This window comes from Aureococcus anophagefferens (assembly GCF_000186865.1).
Source record: "Aureococcus anophagefferens unplaced genomic scaffold AURANscaffold_5, whole genome shotgun sequence".
NCBI lineage: Eukaryota > Pelagophyceae > Pelagomonadales > Pelagomonadaceae > Aureococcus > Aureococcus anophagefferens.
In genome coordinates this window covers 740518-767047 of record NW_008705565.1, presented here as the reverse complement: position 1 = coordinate 767047, position 26530 = coordinate 740518, and the positions used below count along the sequence as shown (strand labels likewise).

At 70.5% G+C, this 26530-nt stretch overlaps 7 protein-coding genes across 7 annotated transcripts; 3 read left to right on the top strand and 4 right to left on the bottom strand.

The window, feature by feature from the left end:
- Window positions 1–382: 382 nt before the first annotated feature.
- AURANDRAFT_52832 (hypothetical protein) lies at window positions 383–1838 on the bottom strand (the record flags this gene model as incomplete). Its single annotated transcript, XM_009036627.1, has 1 exon — window positions 383–1838. One exon carries the CDS (start codon window positions 1668–1670, stop codon window positions 399–401), a length of 1272 nt encoding a protein of 423 aa, XP_009034875.1.
- Window positions 1839–3865: 2027 nt separating this feature from the next.
- Window positions 3866–5221, bottom strand: AURANDRAFT_22914 (hypothetical protein; the record flags this gene model as incomplete). Its single annotated transcript, XM_009036626.1, has 1 exon — window positions 3866–5221. The coding sequence occupies one exon, from the start codon at window positions 5219–5221 to the stop codon at window positions 3866–3868; it is 1356 nt and encodes a 451-aa protein (XP_009034874.1).
- A 1194-nt stretch (window positions 5222–6415) lies between these two features.
- Window positions 6416–6862, top strand: AURANDRAFT_62548 (hypothetical protein; the record flags this gene model as incomplete). The annotated part of the gene is made up of 1 exon (XM_009037033.1): window positions 6416–6862. One exon carries the CDS (start codon window positions 6416–6418, stop codon window positions 6860–6862), a length of 447 nt encoding a protein of 148 aa, XP_009035281.1.
- A 2225-nt stretch (window positions 6863–9087) lies between these two features.
- Window positions 9088–11971, bottom strand: AURANDRAFT_71132 (hypothetical protein; the record flags this gene model as incomplete). Its single annotated transcript, XM_009036625.1, has 1 exon — window positions 9088–11971. The coding sequence occupies one exon, from the start codon at window positions 11598–11600 to the stop codon at window positions 9132–9134; it is 2469 nt and encodes an 822-aa protein (XP_009034873.1).
- Window positions 11972–12113: 142 nt separating this feature from the next.
- On the bottom strand, window positions 12114–16036 carry AURANDRAFT_71131 (hypothetical protein; the record flags this gene model as incomplete). The annotated part of the gene is made up of 2 exons (XM_009036624.1): window positions 12114–14606; window positions 15215–16036. The coding sequence occupies 2 exons, from the start codon at window positions 16034–16036 to the stop codon at window positions 12144–12146; spliced, it is 3285 nt and encodes a 1094-aa protein (XP_009034872.1).
- A 979-nt stretch (window positions 16037–17015) lies between these two features.
- AURANDRAFT_62545 (hypothetical protein) lies at window positions 17016–17600 on the top strand (the record flags this gene model as incomplete). Its single annotated transcript, XM_009037034.1, has 1 exon — window positions 17016–17600. The coding sequence occupies one exon, from the start codon at window positions 17016–17018 to the stop codon at window positions 17598–17600; it is 585 nt and encodes a 194-aa protein (XP_009035282.1).
- Window positions 17601–17959: 359 nt separating this feature from the next.
- Window positions 17960–21133, top strand: AURANDRAFT_23037 (hypothetical protein; the record flags this gene model as incomplete). Its single annotated transcript, XM_009037035.1, has 1 exon — window positions 17960–21133. The coding sequence occupies one exon, from the start codon at window positions 17960–17962 to the stop codon at window positions 21131–21133; it is 3174 nt and encodes a 1057-aa protein (XP_009035283.1).
- Between the last annotated feature and the right edge of the window lie 5397 nt (window positions 21134–26530).

Here is a 26530-nt window from a genome sequence, read left to right as displayed (position 1 = left end):
CGCGGGTGGCGCGCCCGGCGGGCGCCGTGAAGAGCTCCTGGCAGCTGTCCGGCGTCGCGTAGACCTTGAACTCGTTGTCCTGGCCGCGCTCGTGCTTGACGGTCTGGTACTGGTTCTGGGGGCAGCGCACATCCGACGACGGCGCGAAGGCCCCGCGGAAGTTCCAGAAGATCTCCTGCGAACGCGCCGTGCGCGCGCCGAGCGCGCCGAGGAGAAGGAACAGCGACGAAGCCATGCCTCTCACAGCTCAGCACGGTATGCCATCTTCTGCCCCGTCGAAGCACAGTTTTTTCAGCGCGGGTTTGGGCTGCCGTCCTTGCCGACCTCCAAAAACAAAGAAAACGCCTCTACATATCTTGCCCGCGCCGGGGGTCGACGGGGCGGGGTGCCAGGAACCTTTACGAAAAGCTTCGCCGCGCGCCGACGCCGAGTCGCCCGACGCCGTCGCGCCCCGCGGCCGGGATGGGCTTCTTCGCCGGGGGCGGCGCGTCGAGGGGGTCGGAGAAGTCGTCGAGGTTCGCGGTCGTCACCGCGACGTTTTGCTCCCGGCCGCCGCCGCGGCGGAGGCCCAGGGACAGCGAGTCGCCGACGTTCGCCTCCTCGACGGCGACGAGCACCGTCGCGACGTCGCGGACGGGCGCCCCGGCGACGGTGACGAGCACGTCGTGGCGCCGGAGGCCCGCCGCCGCCGCGGGCGACCCGGGGACGACGCGCATGACGAGCGCGCCGCGGTCCGGCAATTTCACGGCGTCGCCCGCCTCGTCGCGCACGAGGCGCCGCGTCTCCGGCGTCAGCGGGCTCAGCTCCACGCCGAGGTAGGCGTGGCGCGCGCGTTTGCCCGCCGCGAGGTCGGCCGCGACGCGCTTCGCGACGGTCACGGGGATCGCGAAGCCGATGCCGTCGGCGTGCATGGCCGTGGCCGTGTTGATGCCGATGACCCTGCCCGCGTCGTCGAGGAGCGGGCCGCCGGAGTTGCCCGGGTTGATCGCCGCGTCCGTCTGGATGAAGCGCACGCGGTCCGCCCAGCGCCGCGCGCCGGACTCGTCGTCGCGCCGGCTCATGACCGGCGACGCGATGGACCGGCCCTTGGACGACACGATGCCCAGCGTCACGGTGTGGTCGAGGCCGATGGGGTGGCCGATGGCGACGACCCAGTCGCCCACGCGCAGCGCGACGTCGTCGCCGAGCTCGGCCTCCGGAAGGTTCCTCGCGTCCGCGACCTTGAGGACCGCGAGGTCCGTGTGCGCGTCGACGCCCAGCACGGTGGCGTCCTTGCGGTCGCCCTCGGCCGTCACGACGGCGACGCGCGTCGCGCCCTGGACGACGTGCGCGTTCGTGAGCACGAGACAGTTCGACCCGTCGTAGACGAAGCCCGACGCGTGCGAGTACTCGGGCCGCCCCTCGCCGCGCTCGACGTCGACGCGCACGACGGCGGGCCCGACGAGCGCCGCCGCGTTGGCGACGAAGGACGTGCGCCGCGGGGCCGCGGCGTCCGCGTCGCGGCGCTCGTCGGTCCGCGGCTTCGACCGGAGCGGCGCCCACGGCGGCGCGCGCGCGTCGACGGCGGCCGCGGGCGCGTCGATGCACAGCGACGTCGTGTGCGCCGCGAGGGCCGGCGGGCAGCCGCCGGGCAGCAGCGGCACGGGGCCGACGAAGACGAGCAGCGCCATGAGCCGCGGCGCCAGCCAGCGCCGCAGCGCGCACCAGAGGCCGCGGCGCGGCGCAGCGATCGCGCGGAGTCGCGGTCGCGTCGGTGGTGCCGGTGTGTGCAGTGTTGTCGGTGGCGTCGGCGTCGCGCGCGGCCGCACGAAGCGGCGGAGGCGCGGCACTCTAGGCACGATCCTCATTGCGATCGACTGAGCATGAGATCAGCTGCAGCTTTGCGCCAACGGATCAGGTCGCCTATGAGGCCTCCTATTGAGCCGTGGTTGATAGCAAAGCTGTTTGTAAGTGTTACAAACACTAACTCAAGCTCACGAAGCACTCGTAGACACTTCTGTCAGCGCGACGGAACAGTCGCTGGTTCGACTTCTGTGTTTTTTTTGCACATTTGGTGGTAATTTTCGCCTTTTTTTGGCCGTTGAAACACTTGCCAACACTTGCCTCTCCCCCCTAAACACTTACATTTTGTGCTCCAAAACACTTCACTGGAACTTTGCTATCAACCACGCTATGAGCAGGCTCCTCCTATGGCGGACACCTCCAAGACGCGATGCGTTAGGCTCCGGGCGCGCGGTGTGGTGCGCGGCGGCGGCGCCGCTCAGGGCATGCTCGCGACGCGGTCGGCGTACCAGGTCGCGTTGAGCCAGGCCGGCTTCGACACGCCGAGGTCCATGAGGACGCGCTCCGCGACGATGAGGGAGCCCGTCGCCCAGCAGAACTGGGGCCCGAAGTCCTGGTTCGCGAGGAAGACGCCGCGCGCCGGGTCGGGCCGGCGCGCGGCCTTCGCCGTGTCCGCGTCGCCGATAAAGTCGCCGCAGGCGGGCGTGACGGTCGCGTCCCCGGACCAGTCGGACACGGTCACGAGCTCCGGCTTCGCGATGGACGCCGGGTCCACGCCCGCGGCGCGCAGCGCCTCGGCGTGGAAGTCCATGAGCGACGCGTGGAGCTCGTCGACGATCTTGCCGCTCTCGAAGACGGCGAGCGGCTCCTCGGGGCTCGCCGCCCTGAACTGCGCGTAGTACTTCTCCGTGCGCGTGTAGTAGGCCTCGATGGCCCCGCTGCAGTTGCCGAAGCGCACGCGGTCGCCGGAGTAGACCGGGTTGCCCGAGTCGTCCTCGCCGATGACGCACTTGATGGGCCCGTCGTGGTAGCGCCCGTGGAGCGGCGCGCCCTTGAACAAATTCGTCTTGTTGAAGAAGCCCTCGACGAGGCCGAGGTGGTTCGCCCACCACGCGTCGGCGTAGGACGCGTAGACCTTGGTGATGTTGACCATTTGCACGTGCTCGAGCACGGCGTCCTCCGCGGCCGGGGGCAGCCAGTCGCCGCCGAGCTTCTCCAGCGAATTTCGCGGCATGTTGAGCACGACCGTGCCGGCCGTCGCCGTGGCCCCGTCCTCGAAGACGAGCGTCTCGACGCCGTCGCGCGTCGAGAGGGACGTCAGGCGCCGCGCGAAGCGCACGGACGCGCCCTTGTCCATGAGCTGCCCGAGCATGGTCTCGATGGGCGTCGCGTAGCCCGCGTTGTTCGAGTACGCGTCCTTGATGATGTGGCACGTGTGGTAGCCCTCGGCGCCGCCGGGGCAGCTCTTCGTGCAGTTGGCGTCGTAGCAGCGCGTCGGCAGCTCCAGCGCCGTCCAGACCTACCGGGTGCGACGGGGTTGAATTTCGCCACGCGTTCGGGCGAAATTCACGCGAAAGCACTACTGTCGTTCGACGCTGGTCCAGACGAGGTCCGTCAGGATGCGGTCCGTCTCGATGAAGCGGTAGCCGCCGACGTCGAGCGTGAGACCGCTCAGCGACGGCAGGTCGCGCACGCTGTAGATGCGCCCGCCGACGCGGCCGTTGGCCTCGAAGACGCAGATGTCCTTGGGGTCCACGATGCCCGCGTCGACGCCCATGCGCCACGCGAAGTAGGCGCCGCCCCAGCCGCCGCCGACGACGGCCAGGGAACAGTTCAGGTGCTCCGCGGGCGGCGGCGCCTCGACGCCGGGGACGACGCCGCGCCGGGCCTCCGCGTCCCAGACGGCGCGCAGCGGCGTCGCCGCCGCGGCGGCGACGGTGAGGAGGACCAACATCGTCATCGGGGCAGCCGTGACTTCGCGAGCGCCTCGACTGAGGAAGGCTGCGCCGCCTCCCGAGATACGTGTCCGTTGGGCGGCACCGTCGACTTCACAGAGACCCTTAGCCACACGCGTCGGGTCCTCTCACCGCCGCCAGACGGCCCACCAGGGCGCCCGGCGCTCGGGCTTCCACCACTTGTGGTCCGCGCCGACGGCGGCCTGGACCGTCTCGAAGCCGTCGCGGCGCGCGAGGTCCGCGAGGCCGTCGCGGAGCTTGGGCGCGAGGCTCGGCCCGTGGTAGACGAGCGCCGTGTAGAGCTGGACGAGGGACGCGCCGGCCTTGACGAGGGCGTAGGCGTCCGCCGCGGACGCGACGCCGCCGACGCCGACGATGGGCACCGCGCCGCCCGTCGCGGCGTAGAAGTCGCGGACGAGGCGCACGGCGTTGTCCCGGAGGGGCGGCCCGCTGAGGCCGCCGCGGTCGGGCACGTCCTTGGACCGCAGCTCGCCGTAGAAGAGCCGCGGCCGCCCCGGCTCGTCCGCGTCCGTCGCGGGCCGCCGCGCGGTCGTGTTCGCGACGACGAGGCCGTCGAGGGGCAGGTCCACGGCGAGCTTGGCGATGGCCGCGACCTGGGACGCGCCCAGGTCCGGGCTGCACTTGAGGAGCAGGGGCACGCCGCCGAGCGCGGCCTTGGTCGCCCGGAGCAGCTCCGGCATCGCGCCGACGCTCACGACGCCGCCCTTGACGTTCGGGCAGCTCGCGTTGACGACGACGAAGTCGACGTAGCCCGCGAGGGCCTCGGCGACGGCGACGTGGTCCGCGACGGCCGCCGCGCCGGCGGGCGTCGACGCGTTCTTCGTGATGTTCGCGCCAACGAGCGCCTTCGGCCCGAGCGCGCGCGCGTGGTCGAGCCGCGCGGCGACGGCGTTGACGCCCTCGGAGGGGAGGCCGACGAAGTTGACGACGGCCTCGTCGTCCTTGAGCCGGAAGACGCGCGGCCGCGGGTTCCCGTCCTGGTGCTCCGGCGTGACGCCTCCGACCTCGACGAAGCCGAAGCCCAGGTCGCCCAGCGCGGCGACGGCCTCGCCGCGCTTGTCGAAGCCCGCGGCGACGCCGACGGGCGACGGGAACTCGAGGCCGAAGAGCCTCGTCTTGAGCGCGTCCTCCGGCGCGGCGGCGACGGGCCCGAAGCCGAGGTGCAGGCCCGCGAGCGCGTAGCCGTGCGCTGTCTCCGCGTCGCCGACGCCGTCGCGCAGGACCCCGGCGCCCCAGTCGGCCAGGGACCAGTAGGCCGACGACGACCGCGCGTACTCGTTGGACGGCGGGAACAGCCAGAGGCCGAGGCCCAGGCCCAGGCCGCCGGCGATGTAGACGCCCGCGTTGGACTGGCCGTGCGACGGCGCCGACGAGCGGCCGCGTTGGAGGGACACGGCGGCGGCGGACCCGCCGGCGCCGAAGGCGCGGCGTGCCTGAGGGAAGCCGAGTTTCAGAGAGCCCATCTTGAAATCGATGGCCAACCGAGTCCAACCGGCGGCAAACATTGGTGCAAGGTTGGGGCGATGGACGCTTATCGCAGCCAAATGAGTCGATCGTGGCCTGAGCGGAGCCGTAGCGAAGCGGTCGAAGTGTGCGAACACGAATTCTAGCAGGAGTCGCGCGCTCGAGCGCCGAAAAAGCGCTGCGGCGACATGCAAGCGCTCGTGGACGCGTTCTCGATGCATGCTCTCGCGCACACGACGGCGATCGCCGGCATCTGCTGCGCCGTCGTCGTCCTCGTCGTCTACCGCCGCGCCGACGACGGCGGCATCCCGTGGGCGACGGGCGCGGTGCCCGTGCTCGGCCACGCGCTCGCGTACCAACAGGGCCCCGCGGATTTCGTGGCGGCGCAGTGCCGCGCCGTGGGCCCCGTCTTCCGCGTCAACCTCGCGGGCAAGCGCATGGTCGTCGTCGGCGACAGCCGCGACGTCGTGCGCCAGGTGACGAGGGCGCCGGAGCGCGCGCTGTCGTCGAAGGACGCGGTCGCGGCCGTCGGCTTCGCGGAGACGCTCGGGCGGCGCAACGTCTTCGAGGGCACGGACTTCCACAAGCGGACGCTCAAGGGCGCCTACGGCGACGGGCGCCTGCTCGCCGAGGAATTTCCCGCGCTCCACGCGGCGCTCGAGGCCGCGTTCGCCGTCGAAGCGCCGGGTGGTTGCGTCGATGACCTCTTCGACGTCGTGCGGCGCTGCGTGCTCCGGGCGACGCTGGACCGCTTCGTCGGCGGCGGTCTAGTGGCGCGCGGCGGCCCGCGGCTGATCGACGAGCTCATGGGCTTCCAGGACGCCGTCGAGTCCGCGACGGCGGCGGCCGCCGTGCTCCCGCGCTGGCTCTCGCTGCCGGCGGTGCTCTGGCCCGTCGCGCGGCGGCGGCGCGCGCTCCAGCGGACGCTCGCGGCGTCGCTCGCGCCCGCGCTGGCGGCGGCGGACGGGGGGCCCTGGCTCCGGTCGTTCCAAGGCATGGCGCCGTTCGACGCCGCGGAGCTGCTGCTGGGCCTCGTCTTCGCGGCGCACAAGAACCCGGCCATCGGCGCCGCGCAGGCGCTCGTGTTCCTCGAGGCCGAGGGCGGCGACGGCGCGCGCGCGCGCGCCCGCGCGGAGGCCGCGGCCCTCGCGGCCGCGCCGAGTCTCGAGGCGCTCCTCGCGGCCGACGCGTTGATGCGCGCGACGTACGAGGCGCTCCGCTGCACGGCGCACACGATCGGCGCCGTCCGCGTCGCGAAGGAGCCCCTCGTCCTCGCGGGGACGTGGCCCGTGCGGAGGGGCGAGACCATCGCGCTGTCGCACGTCGCGTGGAGCCGGTGCGCGGCGGAGTGGGGCGCGGACCCGGCGCGCTACGACGCGGGCCGGCCCGAGTACGGCGGCCCCGGCGGCCGGGACCCGCGCACGCGCCTCGCGGCCTGCGACGACGCCAAGTTCTCCGTCTTCTCCCAGGGCGTCCACAAGTGCCCGGGCGAGAAGGTCGCGCTCGTTTTGGTCGCCGCGACGCTCGCCGTGCTCGTGCGCCGCGGCGCGACGCCGACGGCCGCGCGCCCGATCTGCTTCGAGCGCGCGACGCTCGCGCAACGGAAGGGGGCCGTGCCCGCGGTGTTTAACGATGTTTAGCCTCATTTGACCCCGCGGGTTCGACGGTGGCACGTGGTAGTGGGCGTCGTCGGCGGCGCCGTGGCCGGCGTGCGCCGCGACGGCGGCGACGACGGCGAGCGTCCGCGTGCCCGCGGTGTTTGAATGATGTGGTCCGATTTACCCGGGTCTGTCCTCGCGGCCGACGTCGTCCCGGCCGTCCGGGTCGCACGGACAACATCGCCGCGACCAGGGGTTCGCGTCGTTGATGTGCGTGCCCCAGGCGCAACACCTGTCGAGCCAGGACCTGCGCGAATCGCGGCGGTCGCCGAGGCGCTCGCGCGGACATCGCGAACGCGTCGGAGTTCGCGCGCTGCGACGGGTCGTCTTCGGGACGCGGGGCCGCGCTCGTCGCACGTTTTGCAGCCGCAACAGCTCACCGCGTGCTGCCAATCGTCGCCTTCCCACCAGCACCCTTCTCCTCGCTGGACGACTTTTGTCCATTCCTCTTTACTCAATGCGTCGACTGCGAGTACGATGGCGATGACCGCGAGTCGTCTAAGCATGACAAAGAGTCCGGCGGGACGTCCTCGTCTATGCGTTTGCGCACGACGCGGTCGCAAGACTGTCTCTCTGGCGAAGCTCTCGCCACAAGAGCTGCCACAGTTCTTAGCGATTGTGTAGAGGAGAGGGATGAGTTGAGAGGGCGCTGAGCAGTGGAGCAGTGGAGCGATGCCGAATACTGAAGCAGTTGACAACATTCTCATCCTGTATGTCATGTCAGAAGATTTGGGGGCATTACAACGTGAAATTGATGCAGGGGCTGACATCGAAATCGTGCGTAGTCCATTCAGTCAGGAAGGCGGAGCCACAATTCAGTTGATCTATATTGCTACATTCACAGAAAAATGGTCATCATTCAACTTTCTAATAGCCGCGGGAGCTAACGTGAACGCTCTTTCACCAGGGGGTTCGCCACTTTTGGCGTACGCGGTGATGCGCGGGCACCTCGATGCGGTCGCCGCACTGATCGCGGCCGGCGCGGACGTTAACCGTGGCAGCACGCCGGGTTCAAGTGCGATAGAATTCATGAGTTCGCCGATCGGCGCGACGATCCGAAAAGGAAGACGCGGCATCCTCCTCGACCTTCTTCGCGCCGGTGCTTTTCCTTTGAAACATTACGTTGATACTATTCGCCCTTCTTTGGATTTGTTACTCGAACCAACTGAATCTGAGGACCGCACCGCCCTCCAGCTCGCAGAAAAGGTCGTGCGCGTCGCAGACGACTGGGCCGGGTATATCCGCCACCACCGCGGCGTGCTCGTGTCGATCCTCGGGAAGTGCTTCGGCGACGCGCTCCCGCACGAGGTCCTCGCGGAGGTCGCGACGCACTGGGCGCCGCCGGGCGGCTCGTAAATGGTAACCTCCGGCTCAGCACGAACAATTAGGGAGCCCCTTCGCCCATCCTACCAGGGATACCCCGGGGGTGTCTCTGACCCCGTGAGCCACGGCGAGCCCGGGGCGATCTTGTCGTTTTTGAAGACGTAGATGGACTCCTTCGCGCACGGACCTGCGGCGACGCGGGGTGAAGGAGAGCCATCGCGCCGTCCCGGGACGCCGGCTCGCGCAACATCGCATGGGCCAGAGCGGCGCTTTCAGCGTGTCGGCGTTCCAGTCGCAGCATCTGTCGAGCCAGGACCTGCGGGCGCCGTCGCGCGCGGTCGAGTCGGCGCGCGTCGTCGGCCTCCGCGGCCTCGCGCACGGCCTCGGCGAACTGGATCGATGCCCCGAGCTCGGCGGCCCCGCGCCGCCCGGGCGTCGCGGTCCGCGCCGAGGGCCGCGGGCGACGCGCCGCGACCGACCGAGTCGTCGGGACGCGGGCCCGCGCTGGTCGCAACTGCCGCAGGTGCACGCGCACGTGAGCATGCCCTCCCAGTCGTCGCCTACGCGACCGCGAGTCGCGTCCGCGCGCGGGCTCGGGCGGGTCGTACCTTCCCACCAGCATCCCTTCCCCTCGACGACCTTTTTGGCCATGTCCGGGTCGATGGCATCGTGCTGCCGTACCGATCGCTTCTTCGGCTCGGGCGGTCCCCAGTCGGCGGCGACGGTCAAAACGACGAGGGCGAGCCGGCCGAGCATTTGTGGCGTGCGGCGCGTCGACACGGCGGGGTCAAGCTCGCCGTGAGCTCCTGTGGCGAAACGGACTCGTCCGGGACCCTCCCGGACGAGCTCGAGAGCAGTCCGCCCGACCTCACGGAAAGGGGGAAACACTTGGAGGGAATTGCCTTATTGCGCGACTTGGTTCGCGCATCTAGCACTTGAGCTTCTTGGCCTTGGATTCCACGGCCTCCGTCTCGTCCCCGTCGGGGCCGAGGCCCGTGACGCGGACCTGGACCTTCTTCCCGCAGTCGGCCTCCGGCATGACGAAGTAGTACTTGCCGTCCGTGCTCTCCGCGACGACCTGTTCCGTGAGCATCTCGTACTCCGCGTTCTTGCCGTAGCGGATCTCGAGGCGGAAGTTGCCCGCGTAGATCTCCGGCTCGGAATCGCCGTAGTAGTACTCCCAGTTCTTGCCCTCCTTCTCCGCCTTGCGGCAGGCCTTGCCGGCCTTGCCCTTGGGGCAGCCGCTCTTGCCCTTCTTCTTGTCTTTCTTGTTCTTGCCCGCGAGCTTGCGCCACTCGCCGTACGAGTAGTCGTAATCCGAGTCCACCTCCTCGGCCTCCCAGGAGAAGATGGCGAGCTTGCCGATCTTCTTGTGCGCGAGGGCCTTGTACACCTCGGTGACCTGCATGGTCGGGAGAGCGTCCTCGTCCTCGAAGTCGTCGTCGTACCAGCCCCAGTCGTCGCCGTCGTTCCAGAAGTCGTCGTCCCAGTTCCATTCATCGTCACCGCCGCCAGAAACGGGCGCGGGCGTCGGCCCGGCCTCGACGCCGTCGGCAGAACTCGTGAATTCGAACACGTCCTCGGAGCCGAACTGGCCTCCCGTGTGGATCGTAGTGCCCTCGAGAGCGAGCTCGAAGCCGCCCTCGCCCTGGCCGCAGCACATGCCGTCGCCGAACAAATCGAGGACCTTGAACTCATAGGTGACTCCAACGCACACCTGCTCCGAGACGACGACGTCGTACTTGTGCGAGCCCTCCTGGTACGGGCCGCCCTTCAGGACGCCCTCGTCGACGCAGCCGGCGGGCGCGTCGAGCGCCTTGAATTCGTAGGTCGTCTCGCCCGGGTAGAGATCGGTCTTGAGGTGGAAGATGAGCTGCTGGTTGCAGCCGCAGTCCGGCGTCGGCGCGGGGCTGATCGTCGGCCGCAGCGACGGGGCCGCGGTCGTCGGCGCGGGCGAGACGGTCGGGCTCTTGGACGGCGCGCCGTTCGCCGCGCACTCGACGAAGGCCTCGGCGTTGACGAGGCCGGCGCCGAGCTTGCCGGCGTAGGTGCCCGAGTTGGCACCGTCCGTGTCCATGGCCGTGTCGGCCATGCACTGGAGGAGGTGGCGGCGGTCCGCGGCCATGTTCACGGACTTGCCGAGCGCGAGGACGCCCGCGACGTGGGGGCAGGCCATGGACGTGCCGTCGGAGTAGCCGTAGTCGCCGCTCGAGTAGTAGTTGCCCTCGTCGGCCATGGTGGAGTAGATGCCGACGCCGGGCGCGGAGATGTCGATCCAGTCGCCGTAGCAGGTGAAGCCCGCGGCGACGCCGTTGTTGTCCGTCGCGGCGACGGCGATGGCGCCGTCGTAGTAGGCCGGGTACCAGTCGCCGTCGTCGGCGTCGTTGCCCGCGGCGAAGACGACGAGGCCGTCCTTGGAGTTGTAGTAGTCGATCGCGTCGAGCTCGGCCTGGTCGTAGATGCCGGATTGCATGTAACCCCAGGAGTTGGACGAGATCTGGGCGCCGTTGTTGGCGCCGTAGACGAGGGCCTCGGCGAAGCCGCCGACGGAGTAGTCGCCGAAGGTCACGCCGATCATGAGCTTGGCGCCCGAGTTGGGCGACCCGTCGCCGCCGGCGACGCCCGCGACGCCCTTGCCGTTGTTCGTGTCGGCGGCGATGGTGCCGCCGCAGTGCGTGCCGTGCCAGTGGTTGCCCATGAGGTCCGTGCCCGTGTCGTCGGCGAAGTTGTAGCCGTGGCAGTCGTCGACGTAGCCGTTGTTGTCGTCGTCGACGCCGTTGCCGCAGATCTCGCCGGGGTTCTTCCAGATATTGTTCTGGAGGTCCGGGTGCTCCATGTCGATGCCCGTGTCGATGACCTGGACGACGACGTCCGGGTTGCCCATGGTCGTGTCCCAGGCGCCCGGGAGCTTGATCGCGTCGTAGTGCGGCTGGCTGCCGAGCTCCGGGTCGTTCGCCTGGAACATGGTCTTGTGCTCGAGCTCGGGCTCGATGTAGGCGACGCCGTCGTGGTCCTCGGAGTCGAGGAAGTGCTTGAGCTTCTTGAGGGTCGCGCCCGCGACCTTCTTCTTGTCGGAGGTCTCGTGCGCGCACTTGGTCTCGTACCACATGTCGAGGCCGAACGCCTTCTGCGACGCCTCGTGCTTGCCCGCGTCGCGGAACTTGCGCTTCGGGGGAGCGCAGTGGAGCTTCTTGGCGATGTTGGTCGCGAGGTCGGCCGTGTGGCCCCGTTTGACGAGCTTGTGGGCCTTGTCGAGCTTGAAGTTGATCGTCGAGCCGACGCGGCCCTGCTTCCCGGCATCGAGCAACTTGTGCATGTCGAGGTTCTCTTCGAGCCGGCGGCCCGCAGCGTCGGCGGGGGCCGCGAGGGCGAGGGCGAGGATCGCGGAGGTCTTCATGATTGCTTTGATTGCTGGTGTGCGAACTCGAGGTCGCTTGCGGGTAGCTGCGGACGGGGAAGCGCGTCGAGCGGAGGCGCGCGCGGAGGGAGGGAGGCGGGATGGGGAGGCGGCGCGCGCCAGTGGCTTCGCAGGGGCCTCGCCGGGCTCAGGCGATGCCCGAGGCCGAGGTGTAGGCCTTCGCCAAGGCTGGCGGATGCGAAGCCAATAAGGCAGAGGCCATTGCGCGAGGCAAGCGCCACGAAGCGGCGTGCGCTTCGGTGGAGTTGGTGCTCGGCAGGCGGAGAGGGCCGGGGGAGGGCGAGGGCGCGCGGGGAGGGGCGTGAGGGCCGGTCGGCGCGCGTCGCACCTCGTCGATGCCGAGAGCTTGTGCTTGGGAAAGCTGATCCTCCGGGTTTTTTCCGGGCGCCAGCCGTGCCGGAAAAAACGCCGGGCGCGAAGCCCTGCGCGAGCGCCTCCCGACGAGCTCGAGAGCAGTCCGCCCGACGGTCCCGACCTCCCGGAAAACAAATACACTTGGAGGGAATTTCTTAGGGGTGCGCGCTAGCACTTGAGCTTCTTGGCCTTGGATTCCACGGCCTCCGTCTCGTACCCGTCGGGGCCGAGGCCCGTGACGCGGACCTGGACCTTCTTCCCGCAGTCGGCCTCCGGCATGACGAAGTAGTACTTGCCGTCCGTGCTCTCCGCGACGACCTGTTCCGTGAGCATCTCGTACTCCGCGTTCTTGCCGTAGCGGATCTCGAGGCGGAAGTTGCCCGCGTAGATCTCCGGCTCGTTATCGCCGTAGTAGTAATCGCCGTAGTAAAACCACTTCCCCTCCTTCTCCGCCTTGCGGCAGGCCTTGCCGGCCTTGCCCTTGGGGCAGCCGCTCTTGCCCTTCTTCTTGTCTTTCTTGTTCTTGCCCGCGAGCTTGCGCCACTCGCCGTACGAGTAGTCGTAATCCGAGTCCACCTCCTCGGCCTCCCAGGAGAAGATGGCGAGCTTGCCGATCTTCTTGTGGGAGAGCGCCTTGTACACCTCGGTGACCTGCATGGTCGGGAGAGCGTCCTCGTCTTCGAAGTCGTCGTCGTACCAGCCCCAGTCGTCGTTCCAGAAGTCGTCGTCCCAGTTCCATTCGTCGTCACCGCCGCCAGAAACGGGCGCGGGCGTCGGATTGGTCTCGACCCCATCAGCGGAAATCTTGAACTCGAACACGTCGTCCGTCATGAACTGCCCGCCCGAGTGAATGACCTCGCCGTCGAGCTCGAGCTCGAAGCCGCCCTCGCCGTTGCTGCAGCACAGGCCGTCGCCGAACGAGTCGAGCATGACGAACTTGTAGTCAACACCTTCGCACGCGTGTTGAGTGGCATAGGCCGAATAAGTCGTTTCAGATTCCTCCCACGGGCCCCCCTTCGTCTGGAGGTCTTCGCATGCGTCGGGCGCGTCGACCGATTCGAACGTCCAGCTCGCCTCGTGCGGGAACCAATCGGTCCTGACGCGAACGAGCACGTCATGATGGCAGCCGCAGTCCGGCGTCGGCGCGGGGCTGATCGTCGGCCGCAGCGACGGGGCCGCGGTCGTCGGCGCGGGCGAGACGGTCGGGCTCTTGGACGGCGCGCCGTTCGCCGCGCACTCGACGAAGGCCTCGGCGTTGACGAGGCCGGCGCCGAGCTTGCCGGCGTAGGTGCCCGAGTTGGCACCGTCCGTGTCCATGGCCGTGTCGGCCATGCACTGGAGGAGGTGGCGGCGGTCCGCGGCCATGTTCACGGACTTGCCGAGCGCGAGGACGCCCGCGACGTGGGGGCAGGCCATGGACGTGCCGTCCGAGTAGCCGTAGTCGCCGCTCGAGTAGTAGTTGCCCTCGTCGGCCATGGTGGAGTAGATGCCGACGCCGGGCGCGGAGATGTCGATCCAGTCGCCGTAGCAGGTGAAGCCCGCGGCGACGCCGTCGTTGTCCGTCGCGGCGACGGCGATGGCGCCGTCGTAGTAGGCCGGGTACCAGTCGCCGTCGTCAGCGTCGTTGCCCGCGGCGAAGACGACGAGGCCGTCCTTGGAGTTGTAGTAGTCGATCGCGTCGAGCTCGGCCTGGTCGTAGATGCCGGATTGCATGTAGCCCCAGGAGTTGGACGAGATCTGGGCGCCGTTGTTGGCGCCGTAGACGAGGGCCTCGGCGAAGCCGCCGACGGAGTAGTCGCCGAAGGTCACGCCGATCATGAGCTTGGCGCCCGAGTTGGGCGACCCGTCGCCGCCGGCGACGCCCGCGACGCCCTTGCCGTTGTTCGTGTCGGCGGCGATGGTGCCGCCGCAGTGCGTGCCGTGCCAGTGGTTGCCCATGAGGTCCGTGCCCGTGTCGTCGGCGAAGTTGTAGCCGTGGCAGTCGTCGACGTAGCCGTTGTTGTCGTCGTCGACGCCGTTGCCGCAGATCTCGCCGGGGTTCTTCCAGATATTGTTCTGGAGGTCCGGGTGCTCCATGTCGATGCCCGTGTCGATGACCTGGACGACGACGTCCGGGTTGCCCATGGTCGTGTCCCAGGCGCCCGGGAGCTTGATCGCGTCGTAGTGCGGCTGGCTGCCGAGCTCCGGGTCGTTCGCCTGGAACATGGTCTTGTGCTCGAGCTCGGGCTCGATGTAGGCGACGCCGTCGTGGTCCTCGGAGTCGAGGAAGTGCTTGAGCTTCTTGAGGGTCGCGCCCGCGACCTTCTTCTTGTCGGAGGTCTCGTGCGCGCACTTGGTCTCGTACCACATGTCGAGGCCGAACGCCTTCTGCGACGCCTCGTGCTTGCCCGCGTCGCGGAACTTGCGCTTGGGGGGAGCGCAGTGGAGCTTCTTGGCGATGTTGGTCGCGAGGTCGGCCGTGTGGCCCCGTTTGACGAGCTTGTGGGCCTTGTCGAGCTTGAAGTTGATCTTCGAGCCGACGCGGCCCTGCTTCCCGGCATCAAGCAACTTGTGCATGTCGAGGTTCTCTTTGAGGCGGCGGCCCGCGGCGTCGGCGGGGGCCGCGAGGGCGAGGGCGAGGATTGCGGAGGTCTTCATGATTGCTTTGATTGCTGGTGTGCGAACTCGAGGTCGCTTGCGGGTAGCTGCGGAGGGGCGACGCGGTTCGAACGGAGACGCGCGCGAGGAGAGCGAGGCGGGATGAGGAGGCGGCGCGCGCCAGTGGCTTTGCAGGGGCCTCGCCGGGCTCAGGCGATGCCCAAGGCCGAGGCGTAGGCCTTCGCCAAGCCTTCGCGGATGCGACGCCAAGAAGGCCGAGGCGATTGCGCGACGCAAGCGCCATGAAACGCGTTGCGCTTCGGTGGAGTTGGTGCTCGGCAGGCGGAGAGGGCCGGGGGAGAGCGGCGACGCGCGGGGAGGGGCGGAAGCCGTCGTCGCACCGTGGTTGCGACCGGCCTGAGCTGGGGAAAGTGCCTGGCAAAATCGACGTAATCTCGAGCCGTCTCGCCGGGGGTCGATGCTCCGCAGAGGCTCCGCGGCTCCCCCGCGAATCGCCGCCAACCCCGCACCGCCCCTAGTACCCCGAATCACCGACGTTCTCCCCCACAAAACGCCCCCAAGCCGGTCAAACAAGACGAATTGAAAGGCCCCGTTACGAAGCCCCGGTCCTACCCCGGCGGGCTCTCCCTCAGATCGCGGACCATGCAGGAGTCGTCGACGGTCTCCGGTGGTCGCAGCCCCTCGGGCGGCCCGTCGTCGGGCCCGAAGTTGGAGAGCTTGCGGTTCGTCGCGCCCGTGTTGGCCTTGGTGTCGATGTAGCCGAGGCGGAACACGGTGCCGTCGGCCGTCTGCGTCGCCGCGCGGCCGCTCTTGTCGCCGCGGCGCAGCGTCAGGGACCGGTGCAGGATGCCGTCGTCCTTCTCGGAGAGGAAGGCGATGATCTTGTCCGTGTCCTGCGACGGCAGCGGCTCGCCGTCGACGGCGAGGAGCACGTCCCGGAGCTGCACGCGGCCGAAGAGCACGCTGTCCGCGTTGACCTTGGCGACGACGGAGTTGACGAAGGCGACGCCGAGGCGGCCCGGGGGCAGGCGGCAGTCGAACTCGGCGCCCTCCTGGATCGCGAGCTTTTGGACGCGCGGCACGCCGATCTCGACGGACCGGCCGGGCACGTCCTTGAAGTGGTTCAGCGCGAAGACGAGGTCCCGCCCGCAGATCTGTTCGCAGGTCACGGGCTCCATGCCCGGCCGCGTGAAGGACAGCACCTGGTCGTCGACGCGCAGGCTCCCGCGCAGCGGGCTCGACTCGTCGACGCGCGAGATCCGCGGCGGGCAGCTGTCCCCGTCGAAGATGACCCCGACCGGGCCCGTCGGGATCTCGACGATGCGCGCCTTCGGCGCGACCTTGATGGGCGTCGATGCGAGCTTCTTCGACCGCGGCGACTTGGCGCCGTTCGCCTTGTCCTCGCCCTTGCCGAGGCCCAGGAGGATCCCGATCGTCGACCGCCGCGGCGACGTCGTCGTCATCGTGCCCGGGGCGGCCGCGGCGCGGCCCGCGGCGCCGCGGGCGGTCGCGTCGGACGAACCCGCGCCCGCGGGAACCAGACCTGAACCGGCGGGCAGCCTATAGCTTCGCGGTATAACCACGTTGCGGATAACTTGCGGATACGGGTTGAAAGTGAACGCATACACAACAGGCACTCCGATGGCCGCATCATCGGTGTCACCGATGCGCGCCATGGCGCGGCCGAAGCCCAAGAAGACGCCCGCGAAGCCCCTCGCCGAGGACGACGCCACGGCGCAGACGTCCTGCGCGCTCTACTTCTGCGGTCCGCCGCAGAGGCCGCCCGACGACGACGACGCCACGACGACGACGCCCCGCGCCCAGGCGGAGCTCGCGCAGGTCAAGAGCGTCGTCGTGTCGTCCGCGGACCCGCCCGGGGCGCCCCGGAAGGCCGGCGGCCTCTTCGGCGCCGCGCCGCCCGCGGCCTTCGCCATCGCCGCGACGATGCGGCGGAGCCGCGAGACGCCGCGCGGCGTGCTCCGGACGTCCGCGGACTTCGCGGCCCTCGGCCGGGCGCTCAACGTCGAGAACCCGGGCTGCGTCGTGCCGCCCGTGACGGCGGCGCTGCGCGGCGGCTCCGTACGCGCCGCGACGCTCTTCTTCGAGCGGCTCCTGTCGCACGGCGCGCTCAAGACGAGTCCGCTCTTCGCGCAGTTCGTGCTCTGCGACGACCTGCCGGACCTCGAGGGCGCCAGGCTCCCGGGCGCGCCGGCGAGCGCCTGGGGCGCGCTGACCCTCGGCGCGGACCCGACGCCGTCGGAGGTTTTGGCGGACGAGGCCGCCGCGTGGGCGCGCGACACCGAGGGCACGCTCCGGGGCCTCCGGGGCGCGTCGGCGCGGGCCCGCGTCGCCGCGGAGAAAGCGCTCGACGAGGCGGCGACGCTCAACGCGCGGCTCGACCTGTCGCCCGGGCAGGAGGCGCCCGAGGTCACGTCCGCGCTCATGGAGGGCTACGACCGCCACATCGACTCCGTCGACGACCTCCTGGGCGTCCTCGAGTCCGTGCGCGCCGCGGCGGACGTCGTGCGGGACATCGACCGGCGCCTCGGCGCCGCGCGGGCCGCCTACGACCGGGCGACGGCGTCCTACGGCCGGTCCATCGAGAAGCGCCGGGCCAAGTCGGCCTTCGACGGCGCCTGGGACGCCGTCGCCGACGCCCTCGCCGCGACGGAGGAGGACGCCGCGGACGCCGCGGGCGCGCTGGGAGCCGTCGAGCGGTGCGCGCGCGAGGCGCACGGACGCTTCGCGGGCGAGTTCGACGACCTCCGCATGAACCTGCCGTCCTGGCTCGCCGAGGGCCGCGACCGCCTCATCAAGTCCCAGCTCGACGGCGGCCGCGGCGCCGCGGCGAAGCTCTCCGCGAAGCTCCGGCCCAAGCCGGGCGACGCGTCGGAGACGGAGGACGAGGCGTCGGCCCTGCCCGCGGGCGCGCGGCTCCTCTCCTTCTCCGCCGTCGCCAAGGCCGAGACCGACGCCGCCTTCTTCGCGCCGCCCGACGAGGGGCTCCACGACTCGGACTCGGCGTAAGGGCCTGGACTCGCGAGCGACCCCCGGCGAGGCTCCCGAGTTCGCAGAGCAATTCAAAGCAGCATAGAGAGCGCCTTGGCCCGCAGTTGGCGCCGCAGGCCGCTCGATCCGTGCAGTTGGAGGCCGTCAGTCGTCGCACACGCCCTATTCAAGCACTCGTCGTGCCGCGCGCAGCGAAAACGCGGCGGCGCGGGACCCCGCGCTCGTTCGACACCGCTCGTTGAAACCTTGCAGCCTTTCCAGTCCAACGCGCCGAGCGCCGCCCGCCCACGTCAATTATGGACTTCGACGACATCCCCGACGACGTCCTGGAGGAATTCGAGGACGAGATCCGCGAGGCCGGCGGCGACGGTAGCCAGATGGCCGTCGACGAGGTCGACTGGGAGACCAAGTTCCTCCGGCCCAAGCCCAAGGCGGGCGGCACCGTCGCGTTCCAGTGGACGTCCATCGACATGTACACGGGCGACCCTTTAGCCACGCACCCGCGCCAGGGCCAGCGCGTGCCCGGGAGCCGGAACCGGCCCGTGCCCGTCGTCCGCCTCTACGGCGTCACGGGCGACGGCGCGTCGGTCTGCGCGCACTGCCACGGCTTCACGCCCTACTGCTTCTCCAGCGCGCCCCTGGCCTTCGACGAGAGCGACGCGGGCAACGTCGCCAAGCTCCAGCAGGCGCTGGACGGCGCGCTCCGCCAGCGGTGCTCGCGGGGCCAGGACCGCGCGTGCGCGCAGCTCGTGCTCGGCGTCGAGGTCGTGCGCGACAAGCGGTCCATCATGGGCTACCAGCCCGACGGCGCCCGGGCCTGCTTCTTCAAGATCTACGTCGCCCTGCCGACGCAGATCCCGGCGCTCAAGAAGGTGCTGCAGGACGGCGTGAACGTGCCCGGCGTCGGCCACAGCCAGCTCCAGACCTTCGAGAGCAACGTGCCCTTCATCCTGCGCTTCATGATCGACAACGAGATCCAGGGCTGCAACTGGGTCGAGGCGCCCGCGGGCGCCTACGCCGCGCGGTCCGGCGGCGCGAAGAAGACGCGGTGCGACCTGGAGATCGACGTCGTCTTCGACTCGCTCGTCTCCCACGCGCCCGACGGGCCCTGGGCGAAGCTCGCGCCGCTGCGCATCATGGCGACGGACATCGAGTGCATGGGCCGCAAGGGCCACTTCCCCGAGCCGGAGAAGGACCCCGTGATCCAGATCTCGTGCGTCGTCCAGGTCCAGGGCGCCGCGCAGCCCATGTGCCAGGTCATCTTCACGCTCGACGGCTGCACGGCCATCAACGGCGCCGAGGTCGTCACGTCGAAGACGGAGCCCGAGCTCCTCAAGAAGTGGGCGGCCTTCGTGCGCCTCGTCGACCCGGACATCATCACGGGCTACAACACGCAGAACTTCGACATCCCCTACCTGCTGAAGCGGGCCCAGACGCTGAAGCGCAAGGACGCGTCGCTGGCCGCCTTCTCGGAGCTCGGCCGCGTGCTCGGGTCCCACGCGCGCATGCGCGACACGTCGATCCAGAGCGCGCAGATGGGGAAGCGCGAGAACGTCGAGACGACGGTCGACGGCCGCGTCATGTTCGACCTGCTGCCCTACATGTTCCGCAACCACAAGCTGTCGTCCTACTCGCTCAATTCGGTCTGCGCCGAGTTCCTAGGGTCGCAGAAGGAGGACGTGCACCACTCGATCATCGCGGATCTCCAGCGGGGCACGGACGAGGACCGGCGGCGCCTCGCGGTCTACTGCCTCAAGGACTCCTACCTCGTGATCCAACTGATGACGAAGCTCGCCGTGCTCATCAACTACGTGGAGATGGCGCGCGTGACGGGCGTGCCCCTCGACTTTTTGCTGAGCCGCGGCCAGCAGATCAAGGTCTTCAGCATGCTCCTCCGGCGGTGCCGCGCGTCGAATCTGCTCGTGCCGAACCTCGCGAAGCACGGCAACGACGGCGACGCCAAGTTCGAGGGCGCCACGGTCATCGAGCCGAAGAAGGCCTTCTACGAGGAGCCCATCGCGACGCTCGACTTCGCGTCGCTGTACCCGTCGATCATGCAGGCCTACAACCTCTGCTACTCGACGATCCTCACGAAGCAGGACGCGGAGCGCCACTTCCCCGGCGGCGCCGACACCGCCTACCAGGCCGGGCCCCAGTGCGTCGACGGCGTGCACCACTTCGTCACCGCGAAGACGAAACGCGGCGTGCTCCCGCAGATCTTGGCGGACCTCCTCGCGGCGCGGAAGCGCGCCAAGGCCGACATGAAGAAGGCGACGGACCCCATGGACAAGGCCGTCCAGAACGGCCGCCAGCTCGCCCTCAAGATCAGCGCCAACTCCGTCTACGGCTTCACGGGCGCGGCCGTCGGCCAGCTGCCGTGCCTGCCCATCGCGTCGACGGTGACGGCCTACGGCCGCACGCTCCTCCACCGCACCAAGGACTTCGTCGAGTCGACCTACACCAAAGAGAACGGCTACGCCGCCGACGCCGAGGTCGTCTACGGCGACACGGATTCGGTCATGGTCAACTTCGGCTTCGGCGACGTCGCCGCGACTTTACCGAAAGCCGAGGTCGTCGCCGCGGAGGTCACGAAAATCTTCCCGCCGCCCGTCAAGCTCGAGTTCGAGAAGGTCTACTTCCCCTACCTCCTCATGAACAAGAAGCGCTACGCGGGCCTGCTGTGGACGCGGCCCGAGACGCACGACTACATGGACTGCAAAGGTTTGGAGACCGTCCGCCGCGACAACTGCCTCCTCGTGCGCCAGCTCATCGACGGCTGCCTGCGGAAGATCATCATCGAGCGCGACACGAACGCGGCCATCGCCTACGCGAAGCGCGCCATCGGCGACCTCCTCCAGAACAAGATCGACATCTCGCTCCTCGTGATCACGAAGTCGCTCTCCAAGGAGGCCGACTCCAAGGACTACAAGGCCAAGAGCGGCCACGCGGAGCTCGCCAAGCGCATGCGCGCCCGGGACCCGGGCACGGCGCCCAACGTCGGCGACCGCGTGCCCTACGTCATCGTCCAGGCGCCCAAGGGCACGGCGACGTACGACAAGTCCGAGGACCCCGTCTACGTCCTCGAGAACAACTTACCGATTGACGCGAGCTACTACCTCGAGAACCAGCTCTCCAAGCCCCTCACGCGCATCTTCGAGCCCATCATCCCCAACACGAGCAACCTGCTCCACGGCGACCACACGCGCGTCGTCGCCAAGCCCACGCCCGTCGCGCGCAAGGGCGGCATCATGATGTTCGCCAAGAAGCAGCTCCAGTGCCTCGGCTGCAAGGCCAAGATCGACGAGGGCACGGTCTGCGACCACTGCAAGCCCCGCGAGCCCGAGATCTTCCTCAAGCGCGTCCGCGACGTCAACGCGCACGAGCGGACCTTCGCCAAGCTCTGGACCAACTGCCAGCGCTGCCAGGGCAGCCTCCACCAGGACGTCCTCTGCTCCAACTCCGACTGCCCCGTCTTCTACAAGCGCAAGAAGGTCCAGACGGACCTCCGCGACACGCAGGTCCACCTCGCGCGCTTCGACACGTCCTGGTGAAGGCGGCTCGTAAAGGGCTCTTAAAGCGATCGCTTCGGGCGGCGGTGTCTCTTTTGGGGTTGCGCGTGTGGGTCGGCGACGATGTCCGGCGCCGCGTCGCGGGCGGCGTCGCGGGCCTCGACGCCTGCCTCGCGGAGTCGCGGCGCCGGTCTCGGACCCCCGCCCGTGGCCGCGCAGGCACGAGGCATGGCAAAGTCTGACAAGGTGGCCAGGCAACCCGGCGCCATGATGGGAGCTGGAGCTGTGGCCTAGGTGCAGCGCCAAAAGCATCAAAGACCAATGCTCGCGCTGCCGAGCGACTGCCTCGCCAAGGTCTGCGCGTTCCTGCGCGCGCGCGAGACCGTGCTGCTCACGGGCCTGGGCACGTCCGTCCTCGAGGCCCTGGAGAGCGACGCCTTCCTCTGGGGCGAGGCCGTGCGGCGCGAGCACGGCGGCCTGAAACTCGCGCCCGCCGACGCGCGCTGCCGCTACGCGCGCTGCGCGCTGCGGACGCTCGCCGCGCTGCGGCTCTTCCGCGAGCGCGTGCTCGGCGGCGGCGAGCCGCTCGCGTTCCGGGGGCTGGCGACGGACGGCGGCGTCGACGACGGCCAGATGGCCTACTGGGTCGACGCGCTGTTCCGGCCCGAGCCCTGGTTCGTCTACAGCAGCGCCGCGACGCGCCGCCTCGTGCTCTGCGCGGCCGTCTTCGAGGGCGACGCGCCGGACGCGTCCCGGGACGACGACCGCGACTGGATGCTCGAGCGCCTGCGGGTCGCGGGCCGCCTGCTCGGCGACGACTTCCTGGAGAACGGTTTAGATGCCGAGCCGCCGCTCGCGCTCGAACTCACGTTCTACGAAATCGCGCGCGCGATGGACGCGCAGGGCTGGCTGCGGGAGATCAGCGTCCTGCGGTCTTTTCGAGAGATTTGGGGTGGGAAACCAATGAGAAATCGTCACCGTCATGCTTGGTAGGCGCGAGATGGTCCGCGACGTCCGGGACCCGGACGCGCAGGCGGCGGCGCTCGGCGCGATCCGCGCGCGCTGCGACGCCGTCGAGGCCGCCGCGGCGGGCCGCGGCGACGCCGTCGGGACGCTCGACGACGGCGAGATCCCGCCGCGGTGGCGCGAGCCGCCCTTCGGCGACGTTTCGGTCGAGTCGGCCGGCGGCGTCGACGCGGACGGCGCCGTCGCCGCGGGCGCCGCGGCGGCCAACGCCGCGGCGGCGGCCGCGACGCCGTCGACGGCCATCGCCACGGGCCTCGTCGTGCGGCGGCCCGCGTCCTACTCGTGCCCGGCCCGCACGGGCGTACTCTTCGGCTGCCGCCGCTGCCCCGAGCCCCGGGACCTGCGCGACGGCGGGCCGCTCCGGCGTCGCATCGCCGCGGCGGCGGCGGACGTGGCGGCCCTCGCGCCGTCGCTCGTCGGCGACGACGCGCTCGCCGCGGGCTTCGGCGCCGGCGCCGCGCCGGACGGCGAGGACGACGCGCCGGGCTTTTCCGTCGGGAGTCTGGGCGCCGCGGTGCGGACGACGCGGGGGCCCGAGGGCGACGTCGTCGAGCTGGTCGGCGACGACGACGACGCGGACTTTTTTCCCGTGGCCGTCTTCGCGTTCTACGACAAGGCCGGCGTCCGCGCGCGGCGCCGGGGGGAGAGGGAGCGCGGCGCGGTCGAGGCGGCGCTGCGCTTCCCGCGCGCGGTCCGGGGCCTCGTCGTCGCCCTCGTCGACGCCGAGGACCGCATGGCCGAGTTCGGCGACGACCACGCGGAGCCGAACGTCGACATGGAGTTCGTCGGCATCCGCGGCTACTCCTACGCCGCGGGCGACTGCCGCGACCGCCCGCCGGTCCTCGAGAGCGGCAGCTGCCGCGCGACGCTCGCGCGGCTGCGCGCGGCGCTGCCCTCGGCGTAAGCGTCCTCTTTTGGTGCACCGCGGGCGCGTAGATCTCACATACAGCCGGGTCTTCTCCGAGACAGAACTGAGAACTCGAAGTTCATTACTGCCCTCGGCGTAATCGACTTTGGGGTTTACGCGGATCTTCGCTCAGAACTCGAATTCCGAGTCCGCGAGGCTCAGGCGCGACGAGTCGCCCGCGCCCGGGGCCTTGGCCTCGAGCGCCGCGAGCCGCGCGGCGGCCGCGGGGGGCAGCGGGAGGTCCTCGTCGGCGGCGGCGGGCGGCGGCGGCGCGGGCGACGCGGGCGGCTCGGGCGTCGGGAGGCGGTCCGCGGCGGGCGCGGGCTCGACGCTGCCGCGGCGCGCGCTGTACTCGAAGTCGCTCTCCGCGAGGCTCAAGCGGAAGCTGTCCTTCGCCGGCGTCGACGACGCGGAGTCCGACGACTCGACGCTGCGGCGCGCGGCGGACTCGCGGGGGCTCTCGGCGGCCGACGACCGCGGGCTCGGCTCGAGGGACGGCAGGGCCGCCTCGAGGCGGTCGATGAGCGCCGCCTCCTCGGCGGCGGCGCCCGTCGCGGCGCGCGCGGCCGCGGCGTGCGCCGTGAAGACCTCGGGCGTGTTCGGCGGCGCCTTGGGCCGCGGCGGCGTCGAGCCCGCGCGCGCCGCGGGCGGCGGCGGCGCGACGGCCACGGCCGGCGCGTGCGGGCTCGGCGTGCGCCGGTCCTCGTCGTTTCGCCAGCCGCCGTCCTTGTCCTCCTCGCCGCCCGAGACGTCGAAGTCGGACCCGAAGTCGAGCGACGGGGCCGGCGGCCGCGTCGGCGACGGCGCCGACGCGTCGGAGAGCCGCCCGGGGGACACCTTCGGGAGGTCGATGCTCGCGCGCGCCGCGCAGGCCTTGGCGAGCGCGTCGAGCCAGAGCGCCTTGGACGCCGCGGACTCCGCCTGCAACCAGACGATCGCTCCGGAGGGCTTCTTGATCGCGAACGCGTGGTCGCGGCCGTCGATCGTCGCGTCGAGCAGCTCCGCCTCGCCGAGCACGACGCGGCCCTGGGGGGCGGACAAGCGCTTGCCCCCCGTCGTCTTCCAGTACGTGAGCTCCGCCCCCTCGAGGCAGAAGTAGCGGTGCGTCCAGTTGCGCCGGCCGAGGAGGCTGAAACTCCCGCTCGTCTTGCTCTTGGAGCCGCCCTTCTTGTGCAGGTACCCCTCCATGCTCTTGAACGATTCCATCGCGGCCAGGGGGCGTCCGCGAACGCCGATGGCGAAAGGAACAGCCCGCGGTTCCTCCCGGGCCCCCTACGTTTAGAGACGCCTCAAGGCGAAAAGGAACAGGCGGCGCTCACGATGCTCACGGCGCTGCCACAAACACGCTCGCTCAGCAACACTGTTGCCAACAGGATTCGCCGCCGACATCGGTGGTCGCCCCCTACGTTTAGAGACGCGTCGAGGCAAAACATGGACGGCTTCCTCTCGAAAAAGGGCGGCAGCGGCCTCGGGTCGTCGACGTTCAAGCTCGGGCGGAAGAACTGGCTCGAGCGCTACTTCCTCCTCGAGAAGACGACGCTCTCCTACTTCGAGCCGAGTTTCGACGGCGCGGGCCGCCCCGCGGGCAAGGCCAAGGGCACCGTGGAGCTCCTCGGCGCGGAGGTCGCGGACCTCCCCGACGCGCACGGCAAGGAGCACCTCTTCTGGGTCAAGCCGTCGAAGGACTCGAAGGAGCTCATCCTCCGCGCGGAGGACGCGACGCAAAAGCGCCTCTGGGTCGAGGCCCTAGAGTACGCGTCGCACGGCCACGTGCCCAACTTCGGCCCCCGGCGCCGGTGCGTCGACACGGAGGACGACTACTACGCGCTCGGCCTCGCGACGCCCGGCGAGCTCGTGACGCCGTCGATGAAGGCGAGCTTCTCGCTCGAGGCGATCCAGAGCGCCTACGCCGCCGCGGGCCCGTCGCCGCGCCACGACGCGGCGCGCGCGTCCATCCTCTATTCCCGAAAACAGCGCGAGGACGCGAAGAGGCACGGCGCCTGCACCTTCCGGGGCCTCGCGACGAAAAGCAAGGACGAGGGCCTCGGGCTCCGCGTCGTGCCGGACAAGGTCACGGGCCAGCTCAAGCTCAGCGCGCCCGCGCCCCTCGTCTTCCCCGTCAAGGTCCACGACCACTCGCCGGGAGTGTCCAAATGGCTCCAGTCCGCGCCCGTCGCGTTCCTCAAGGGCGACGTCCTCGTCGGCGTCGGCGACGACGACATCTCCAACTGGCCCAAGGAGCGCGTGCTGAGCCGCCTCGGCGACCGCCGCGTCCGCGTGGGGGACACGGTGGCCATCCTCGTGAGCCGCCCCGCGCTCCTCGACGCCTACTGGGACGAGCGGCCGAGCACGTTGTCCGCGCCGTCGCCGTCCGCGCGGTCGCTGCCGTCGCCGTCGGCGCGCGCGGCGGTCGCGCGGTCACCGTCGGCGCGCGTGCCCCGCGACCTGCCGCCGGCGCCGCCGGCGCCGCTCGCGGCGCGGCCGTCGGGCCCGGCGTCGCCGAAGCCCTCGGGCGCGCCGTTCCCGTCGCACGCGGCCGCGCGCGCGGCGGCCCAGCGCCAGCGCGCGCGGTCCGAGAGCCTCGACTCGCTCGCGACGGCCCTCGGCCCCCTGCTCGTCGTCTGGGCGTCGAGCACGAACGCGAGCGCCATGGCCGAGTCCGCGGAGCGGCGCCTCGGCCACCTCCTCGCGTCCAAGGGCAAGCGCTACGAGACCGTCTACCTGGACATCGCGCCGCGGCGCCGCCGCCAGCTCGAGGCCTTCGCGGGCCGGGCCTACGCGCTGCCCTGCCTCTCGCTCGGCGACGAGCTTTTGGGGGCCTACGACGCGATCCAGGAGCTCGAGGACGAGGGTTTGCTCGCGGCGATCCTCGCGCCCGCGGAGGACGGCGACCCCTTCATGCGCCTGCCTTCCGACTCGCCGGGCGCCTCGGACCTCGACGCCGCGCGGTCCATCGCGCTGGCGGAGGCCGCGGAGGCCGACGCGAAGGAGCTCGCGGCGCGCGAGGCCCGGGAGGCCGCGGCGGCGGCGGCCGCGCGGCTCGCGACGCGCGACTCCGCCGGGCGCCGCGCGTCCCGGGAGCGGGCCCTGGAAGACACCGTGCGGCGCGACGCGGCGGCCTACGCGGACCAACTGTCGCGGCAGGGCACGGCCGCGCGCCGCGCGTCGCTCGAGCGGCAGCAGTCGGCCGCGGCGGAGGAGGCGCGGCGCCGCGCGCTCTTCGACGCCGAGGTCACCGCGGCGCGCGCCGAGCGCGAGGCGTCGGACCGCTCCCTCCTCGAGAGCGCGACGTCGTCGGGCCGCGTGAGCGAGGAGCAGGCCGGGGCCTTCGCGCACGCGGCCGCCGTGGCTCGCGCCGAATCGGAGGAGCGCGCGGCCGCGTCGGCGCGCGCCTCGGCGGAAGCCGCCGAGGCCGCGGCTCGGCTCGTCGCCGCGTCCGCGCGCCGCGAGGCCGAGAGGCCGAGGCCGCGCGGCTCGCTTCCGAGGCCCAAGAGCGCGCGTCTCTA